General features: G+C 40.6%; 1 protein-coding gene across 1 annotated transcript; it reads left to right on the top strand.

Moving 5' to 3' along the window:
- Positions 1-8283: 8283 nt before the first annotated feature.
- On the top strand, positions 8284-8559 carry SARC_03780 (hypothetical protein; the record flags this gene model as incomplete). The annotated part of the gene is made up of 1 exon (XM_014302419.1): positions 8284-8559. One exon carries the CDS (start codon positions 8284-8286, stop codon positions 8557-8559), a length of 276 nt encoding a protein of 91 aa, XP_014157894.1.
- Positions 8560-10342: the final 1783 nt, after the last annotated feature.

Below are 10342 nucleotides of genomic sequence, written 5' to 3'. Positions count from 1 at the left end.
TTATATTAATGTCCTAGGTAATATTATATATATATATATATATATANATATATGCTTCGTTTNTAATGAAAGTATTAATATTATACAACTTGTAAGTACTACTATATATATATATATATATATATATATATATATATATATATAAGATATATGCATATATATATATATATGTATATATGTATGTATATATGTATATATATATATATATATATATATATATATATATATATATATATATATATATATATATATATATATATATATATATATATATATATATATATATATATATATATATATATATATATATAAATAAATAAATGTATGTGCATATATATATATATGTGTACTGTGTGTGTGTGTGTATATGTATATATATNTATATCTGTGTGTGTATACGTATATATTTGTATACGTATATATATATATATATATATATATATGTATATATACTTGTAAGTGCTGATCTCGGTTTACAAAATTAAAAATGGGTGTTGTCCCTATACTGGTAGCGCGTACGGCTATACGTGCAAATTTCACATCTACATCGAGAAATCATTGGATTGTGCTCTCTCGGTGTCATGATAGGGGCCACTCTTCCATAGCTACCATGTGTGATTCACCGGGGATCAATGTGTATCACTAAACTGATTAAGTGAAGTTGTGGTTGTCTAGGCATCTGTGTATCACGCACTATATGCCACTCACGTTCTCTCTATATATACGGCTCCACAGCAACTTTGGCGAAATCTTCTACTTGATCTTCATATGGATGCTGATGACCAATGGGTTCGTTCACTTTGTTGCTAGCTGCGTGTGCGTCCTCAGTTTCCGCCAAGCACCACACAAATGGCTGATTGTGGTGCTGTATGTTGTCTGGGTAGGTTATATGCTTCAACTTTTTTTTTGCGCACATTGAACAGATGCATTTGTGTATCTTGAATTGTTTCACGGGCGCGGTTTTATGGTGCATCTTCAATGGTTGCTACCGAATGCTGTGTACCACCACCTGGCAGTATACGAGTGAACTCTCATGAACACAGTCTAAGCGCAATTTACTTGCAATTTAAAATATATTCATTAATTTGCTGACTATTTAGTTCCCATAGTTGAACATTTGGCTATCTCTTTAGTCGAAAGCGCTGGTTGCGATACCTACGCCCGTCTATCTATCAAAGACTGATCCGTACGCACTGTGTTATTGACCGTACACGCGCAAAAGAATACCTTATTCCAGTATGTCACTCGTAAACCAGGTGTACACACAGGCGCGACTTTATTATGACGCAAACGTATATGTCTCGAAAGCATCTTGGCATCAAGTATGAAAATTTTCCTAAATAGTAAGTATATACATGCTCTTGTTTATTTACGTTCAGGTTGTGCTAGGAACATATACCGCGAGCGGTGTTGATTACAAGTCCATATATGTGATCATTCTATAGAAACTAGCAAACAGGTACTCGACAAAAACTTAAGCAAATATTTTCTGGAACAGGGTTACTTCGAGCATATATGTATACACACGCCCGACATGTTCCATGGTCTTTAAGTACACCCCATAGTCAATATGGTAAAACTGCATCAATGTGTTCTCCCATCCTGCTCACAATACTATTCTACCCGCCTTTTAGCTGACATCTAGTTGTTGCTTCGTTTGCACCTGTATCAGCCGCGTCAATATCACCGTTCGTGTGCGGCAACGTATATTTCACCCAATTCCCTTCCGATCCCTTCACACACTCGTAGCCAACAAAATCTCAGACTGTTTCCTTGAAAGCCTAATTGTAGTTTTGCGCATTACACAGTCATGCCTGGTGACTCTCTTCGTGGGTGGTACCATAGGTTTGCTGGCGGCGGGTTTCCTATCGTCGGGCGACTACGGCATACAGCGTGTGATAGCTATGAGCATCGGTGTGGCTCTGACTGTCATCTACAGTATCATCTCCATGTTCCGCTGGCTCGCCACCATGGGATGAGACGAGACTGCCACCGCTCTCAGCCTCGAGATGAGAGGCAAGTGTCCGATATTGAACGAGAGGGGCAGATTCTCAACACTGCACACATGTTGCTGAAGTCCGTGTATGTCCGCATTCATCCACGATGCCACACTGAGCAAAGATTGCTGAACTGTGTACGTATCAATGTTATAGCAGGAATAGGCATGACATATAGCATGCGACTGCAGTGGGTATGAAGGCTACCGATGACTCGCCATGATGTAAGAATATCGACCACTTCGCACCTGATAGTTATTGTGCTGTATCGGGGGACCTCATGAATAGAGGGTGTATATTTCAAATCGTACACCTGTTCTGTGTATGTGTGCGCGGGGGGGGGGGGGCTTTGGTATTTGAATTGGCGTAGTGCTAAAACTCATGGTATATCTGGATTCTGCCTATGATACCCGTATGGACCCTGTATCGTCTGTGTTGTTAGGCATCACAATATCCGCTTTGTGGCGTCAAAGTATACAATATGCGGTAATCTTTGCATCGTAGATGGTTCATTAGGGTCGCTTGACATGTGACGCCTCACGGCCTATTTGATCTGTTGAGAGTACGTCATTCGGCGTACGGTTTGGGTATCGGAGTGACCCTGTCTGCAACGTAAGCCAGAATTACGATGACTTTGTGTGTGATACGCTATCAGAAGTGGTACTTTAGGCGTGTACACGCGTGTGTGCTTGATTAAGCACTTGGCATCGTAGATCAGTGCGAATCCCTTGCGTAGTTTGGGATGTGTTCGTATTCCTCACAGGACTACTGAATTACTTTCAAGGGTTGTTTCGATACCCCGACGACTCGCTGGGAGGGTCGATCGGGATCTCCATAAAACATTACACTCATGGTCACCATCGTAAAAATGTATATATGCACGTGCTAGGAGAATCCGCAGGCAAGAAAGACAACGAGTTACAAGCATATAAAATCCCTCAGGTAAAGCGTTATGCAAGACCTGTTTATCCGCTTCTCTCAATACGGTCCCCTGCGGACGCGGTGGCCAATAGTATTGAATGTATGTCAACTACTGCAGCGTTAAACGATAACGGTGAGAGTCATGCTTCACAGGTCTTGTATATAGATGTCATGTGTTCAGGCGTAAGCTTTCCGCCCTTGTATATATATGTCATGTGTTCAGGCGGAAGCTTTCCGCCCCGCAACAACTTTCAGTTTCATAGCTTCAATAGTGTGAAGCAGCATTGGAAAAGTGACCTCTCAATTGTAACGAAATGATAGGAACGATCCTGATGGCGGAGATGGAACCAACTTTACGTACAGCTCTTCGTTGCTGCGTGAAGTGCTAGTTGTCATATGTCATGACATCTGTCAGTAAATAAAGCGAGAGAGTTGATGTACAGATATTAATCTTAGCTCGTAGAACAATTGCCAATCAATATAAACAGCTGTACCCGAACAATATAGGCGTACGGTACATACTTGGAAGTGCGGCACTGTGTGTCTGTGTAACACAAAATTTATTTACGGATTTGAACATCTCATCATAATCGATTGGCCATATATGCGTGCGAATGATCTGCGTACACGAACGTCTCTGCACCCCTCGCCTTGTTAGCAGGATCATTTCGTTACACGAGATGACCATCACTTGAACGCATACAATAAATTTTGCTGTGTTGGAAACGTTTGAGGGGTATCGAACACTTGCACATCTCATATTTGAAAGCGTGATATGTAGCTGCATAAAAAATTTAAACTCAAGGAGGTTTCAAATTTACCGTGCGGCAGACGCACTACTTTATGTATTGTTGACATATAGGGCATGTCCGCCATAACACTGTATTGCCCCTAAAGAGTGGACTACACCGTCAGAAGCCTCACAAACCAAGACGTTATTATCTGTGTCTCGGAGTATGTGAGATGGTATCGAATATGTCGAACCTCACTCCATGCTTGCGTGGGTGCAAATTCATGAGACAATGCGGTATAATCGCGTAATTATTTAAACAACCTATTGTATGTGTGGGAACAACTTTTCGAATTGTTCACGTAAGTAAACACAGAGAAATGTAAACAGAAACCTATATTTCGATGTCTGTTGGTATGTATTTACAGGTGTATACTTCTGTGTTTCGCATTCATTTCCGTTGTACGTGGTTAGTGTTCTCAAAGGTACGTGAGAATCACAAACCCACCCGACCGGTACATATTATTTTCACATCTAATGTTCTTCTCGTTCACAGTGGAATTTTTATTTGTGTAGTCTATTGGCGTGCTTTTAAATGCGTGTAGTGGAAGATGTGTCACATACATAGCAGTGATCATTTCTCATAACAATTGCTGGGTGCGTGTTCTGGGTGCGAAAAAAATTATTTGACTATCCATCTATGCAAAAAAATATCGTGTCTCCGAACTCGTGCTGTGTATACGCGTTCCTATATCTCGTAGTAAAATTCACGCAAATACACGCGTGTGACTTAACTTGTATTCTATAGCACAGGTATTTGTGATTGTGCTCTCACTCCCTCCTGTATATATGATTCATTTAAGGATTCTATAACATGCACTACTCGTCAATACTTGTACATAACATACACTACTCGCCTGGACTTGTACATAACATGAACTGCCTGTCCAGACTTGAACATAACATGTACTACTCGTCAAGACTTCTACAGAACATATACTTCTCGTCGAGGCTTAAGTATAATAAGTTCTACTCGTCAACACTTGTATACAACATGTACTTCTCGTTAAGACTTAAGCATAACATATACTACTCGCCAAAACTTGAGCATAATATGTACTACTCTTCAAGACCGACATAATATATACTACTATCATCAAGACTCGTATAGAATATGTACCTCTCGGGAAAAAAAGCCTAATTGGTTTGCTGCTTAGAACTTTTTATTACTTAGCTACATGTTACTATTCTTTACTCACAACTTGGGGCACTTCTGATAGAAACTAACAGGCGTGCGTCCGTATTTGACTACCTGCCCAAAATTATTCAGTTTAGGTTATGTTGCATCATTATATCCTTCTTCTTGTCGTGAAGGGAGTCTGTGGTATGCTTCTTGCGTGACATCAGAGCACCAGACGAGTGCAGAAGTGAAACCAGAAGGCTGGGCGGTAGTTGTCGGCTCCTCGGCATATACACTCGACTAATCATCGCCGGCACCTAACGTCATAAATTGATAGAAACTAACGTTCTTGTACGTTACTCCAGCTAGAAAATCTGCGCGAAAAGGAGTTCTGCACAGCTTGCAGCGTTTCACCCTGGCTTGTGTGATGGCCAACAAACTTTAAACTACTCGCAATGCAACTGCAGTAGACTCTCCTCGGAAGGTTGCGAGCATATATACATTTTAACTCGAGGCCCAATCTCTAGTAAAATCGCATACAATGTGTAATGTTCGACATTTCAACACTTCAAGATTTGAAAACTCCAAAAGAAAACGATCCACGCATCCCAGATGCTCGTCGCTTGACAATGGGAGATAGATCTTCGTTCGCTGATGACGACGACGTCATCGAAGATATCGATGATCTCGCATATAACCTTCGAGTAGCATCAACTACGTCACAATCTCCAGAAACAGAGGTGCAAGACTTTTCGCGCTGCACTGGAATCTGTGAATTGTCTTGAGGAGCTATTGTAGGCTGGACAATGGCCGATGGTGGCGCAGTACAAACATACTTTGGTGCACATCCACCCCTTCGTTTTCGGAATGAAGATTTCGCGTTCAGCTGCTTGACGCCCTTAAAGTTACAAGGGCCGCAGCCAGACCCAAGACAAAGTACACAGCATAGTGGAACCATTTTAATTTCTATTAAAATTTAGTTAATTTTATAAGTCAGTTGTGAATTCGTGATTTGTGTCGGAATGCAGATGCAGCCTTGCATATATATAATATATTACACATTCGCGGACTGTTGTCATTCTGATTTTTTACAATTTACGAGCAACATATTTACAAATGGTTTACCCCAGGACGGCCCTGGGCCCTGGTGGGCCTGGGGCGTTGCCCGCCGCTGGTTCTCAGCTTCCCGGAGCTGGGTGTCTGGGTCTCTCCCTCTCTAAAGTAGTCTCTTTTTTCTATTTTTTTCTTTTTTAAAAACAAAAAACAAGTATATTTACTCTAGACTCTTCTGCTGCTTTTGTTTTATTTCTATTGTATTTTAAAAACAAATAGCAGCTACAGGGCCAGGCCTACAGTGGCATATGTAAATATATATGTACATAAATAAATACATCCTGACCCGGCCCTACATCCTGCAATTAATAGAAAAATTTACTACATAGTATTTATTGGTAGCGCTATTTACCCATAGCCCCAGGGCTCAGGCCTCAGGGTCTCAGGCTATCCGCTAAATAATGTTTAAAAAAAAGTACATAGTAAAATAAATATATACCAGAGTGAGAGTGTTCACTGTTCACTGTTCACTGTTCAGTGTTATAGATGGAGTAAAGTCTGCGGGAATTGGGAAGCCGGGAACGAGTTCTGATTTTAACTTCTAGTATATATTAGGCCCCAGCCACAAGGCTTCTGCAGTTCAGCAGTTCAGCAGTTCAGCAGTTCAGCAGTTCAGCAGTTCAGCAGTTCAGCGTCAGCTTCTGAGCCTTCTGATTTTCTGATTGCAAAGTTGATACATATTCGAAAATATTTAAATACTTGTGATAGTTGATACAAACTTCTTTTGAAAGCTATCCCGTGATATTGTTTTTTGTTCGTACGGGCGAGTAGAATCTTGTTCTGATCTTCAAAAATCATATCAACACCCGGGCCGCATAGCTTTCTAGTTCTACTTTCTAGTTTCCTCGATATTTATTGGACATCTATCATGTTTGATAATACATAATATTAATAGGTTCAAATGCTACATATTTATAGAACGAACAATCTGATGAATGTGATCATTGAGCAAGAGGTGTTGTATTTTGTTGTAAATATTTCTAAATATTATACAAACGAGAGGTTGTCAGAACTTCAGGTTTACTGAATACTGATCACTCTCCCCTGTGTCATCAGTTTTGTGAGTAATTATTGTAATTGTAAAGTTGACAAGTGTCAAAACTCTACACTGTTTCTAACAGTCTGACAATGTCTGTCAGACGTCTTTCCACTGTTTCCAGGCTCTCTGTCTCCTCTCTCTTCTCTTCTTGTTGTGTGTGAGATGACTGCGTGTCACAGAGTGTGTCGTGACTGTGTGTGGGGCTGTGGGCAGTGTGGCTGTGTCACTGTGTGCGTATGGCGTATGGCTGTGTGGCAGTCGTGTGCTTATATCTAATATCAGTCAGATAGACTGTCATCAGTGTCCAGTCAGTCTCACATTTTTTGGAATAATCATAACTAGAGTAAAAAAAATATAAAGACAACAAGAACAAAGAGTTCGTGTTTTTTAATTTCTTAAAACAAGATACAAAAGCACAACATCAAACATCAAAATACAAAAATAGACTTCAGAGTGCAGACTGCAGACTGTAGACTGCAGACTTCAGAAGTTCAGAGTCAGAGACTCGGAGCGACAGACACTCAGACTGTCATATGTCAGACTGTCAAATGTCAGACCCACTCTACTAGTAGTACCAGAACCTGCTGTCCCTTGAGTCCTTGACCCTTCGCACTGCGGCCTGCGGCCTGCGGCCTGCGCCCTGGTACCTTTTTTCTATATATAAAAACTGCATACTGCAATCTGCACAGCCTTCTTCTATTTTTACTTTGAAAGTGCCTAATCCAGAAGGCGGCTATGCTTTAGCCAAAAATAATAATAAATATATAACAAAAGACAATCAACAAGAAAAATCAAGCACAAGAAGTAAATAATAAAATAAAATATGCTGCGAGACGTGAGTGTGAATCACTGTAAAGTGTGAGGCTGTGAGCTCAGCTGTAAATAGTGGCAGTGCGTCACTCAATCTCGCGGCCTTCCTGTCTGACCAATCAACGCTCTATAAATATATTATATAGCACTCGTTCCACTCACAACTCACAAGTCTCCAGTCTCAACGCTCGTAAGTCGTGACTCAACTCTTCTTATTGTTGGGACTTCTTGGGAGTTGGGAGTTGGGAACTTGGGGTCTTGGGACTTCTCATGAGTTTAGTTGACTGATCTGAGTTTTAGGGTTTTAGGGTTTTTTCCTTCATAATTTCACTTGATTTCACCTTTTTTTTTGCATATTTTTTATATAAATTCCAAAAAAGACCAAAAATTGTATGGAGACATTGGAGAGTTTGTAAATATTTACTCCGCCTCGCTACTTTTCGAATATTCCATTATGAAAACTGCACAGTTTTGTGTTTTACACGCAATTGGAATGGAACAGTCCCGACTTCGAAGTTCGAGAACGCTGGCTCTAGGCCCTCTAGGAGCTTGGGCCCTAAAAGCGGGTCCCGGGCTACCCCTGGGGTCTGGGGGCCTGGACTCTTGGAGCCTTGGAGGCTGGAGCCTTGGCCGGGCTGGACTTAAGCGAGTTAACGTCCGACTGCTGAGTGCTGACTCTGGACTCTGGAGTCTGGTGGGGGGTATTTATCTCTCTCAAAAGTCGAGATTCTCTGGGACCCTGAGTCCCTGTCTCCTGCCAATGAAATGAGCTGCCCCCCTTTAGAGGAAGCTCTAGAGAGGTCCCAGAGTCCTAGAGTCCTACAAGAGTCCGCTCTAGTCTCCCAGTAGTCTAAGATTCTATTTGCATTTTGTGGGTCTAAAATTTTAAGTTTGCTAACTTTGGAAAACATAGAGAAAATACAGCCCTAAAAAATATAGAGGTATATTTTGGTATATTCTTGAGAAATTTTGGAACTGTATATTCCCACACAATTTCAAAATATGCTGCCAGTTGTATTTGAAATATTGTCGAATATTCGTATAGCAGTTCCTTTTTACGACTTGGCAAATGCGCAGAGCCCAGACACACAAGAAATTCTGTTCTGGAGCCGAAAAATTGAAGACAGCGTTTTGATCCACGTATATTAACCAGAGCCAGAGTTTTGGATGTTAACGAGTAATGTGAGTGAGAATTAATCTGATAAATCACTACAAACAAATTCTTTCCCAAAGCAAAAAGAGGGCCTACCCTCTTTTTGACTTTGAAGGAAATATACAACAAAACGAAATATTGTGTTGTATTTTTTACGTCTCGAATAGCAGAATTTGATGAAGCCAAAACCGACAGTACATCCGATTTCCAAAATAATTGTGCTGAAAAAGTATGGAAATCGATCCTCAATATTTTCTGAATATTCCGAAATCTTGACCAAAAATCCAAATGTGCTAAGAAATACTGAAATTAGCTACCGGAGTAACATGTTTTACTCATCTCAAAATTTATTTCCCTATATTTTTCAAAGTTAGCAAAACCGGCCTAAAAGTCTGTAATCTACAATATATTTTAAAATCTACGTACATACTCGCCTACCTTCTGATCGCTTTATAAACGTTTTAATGTTTAAAATTAAATATATTTATGCGTTTACGTTTAACTTCTATTTGGCATGTACCCCCATAACCGCAGCTTGACTCCCAGAGAGACCCAGACTCGCAGGGGAGTCCCAACATACTAAGCCCAGTCAGGGGGCTAGTAGCCCTGGACTCCTGAAGTCCCTGACTTGGCCAAAAAAAATACTGCAGCGGAGCCTGGAGCCTGGAAGCTAGTAGAGAGAGGGGCTACATAAAGGGAAACTGACCTACCGGTTTAGGGGATTAAGGCCATCAGGCCTCGGCCTCAGGCCTCAGCCCTGACTCCCTGAGGGTTGAGGGAGCTCTACGTGATCTCTCTCTTGTGTAATGCTCTTGACTATGAAGAGGCCAGAGCTTACGGAGGTGGTAGAGTGGGAGACCCAGAGACCTAGAGTCCAGACTACAGTCCAGACTACAGTCCAGACTACAGTCCAGACTCCAGGTACCAGGGCAGGGTTTGACTAAACCCAAAAATCACGTCATCACACAAACATTCTGAGGTAAAAATAGAAATGCGAAAACGCATAGCCTTCTAAAGTAATTCTACTTTTTATTGTTTTTAAAAAATATTTAATAGTAAAAAACCAAAAGATCTAAATGAAATCAGTTTAATTTTATATATATAAACAAGACCCACTGTAAATATTTATATTTAGCTATTTACACGCCTAGGCGCCTGGAGGGCTTTGTTTTTTTAAAAGGCCTGGACAGTGGAGTGTGGACTCCCCTGGACTCCTAGAGTAATACGGACGTATATATAATAACAAATTATTTTTGTGAATTTCCTATTACCAATCTAATCATAGAGAACGATGAACTTAATCCGGTAATTGGTTGAACAAGACAAGATATCTTACCAATCGAAAGAGGGACTTTAATCCCAATTCGAACACTTGGTAATTGATTGAACAAGATATGTA

This window comes from Sphaeroforma arctica, assembly GCF_001186125.1.
Source record: "Sphaeroforma arctica JP610 unplaced genomic scaffold supercont1.200, whole genome shotgun sequence".
Classification (NCBI taxonomy): Eukaryota; class Ichthyosporea; order Ichthyophonida; genus Sphaeroforma; species Sphaeroforma arctica.
This window is presented reverse-complemented; position numbering and strand designations above follow the sequence as displayed.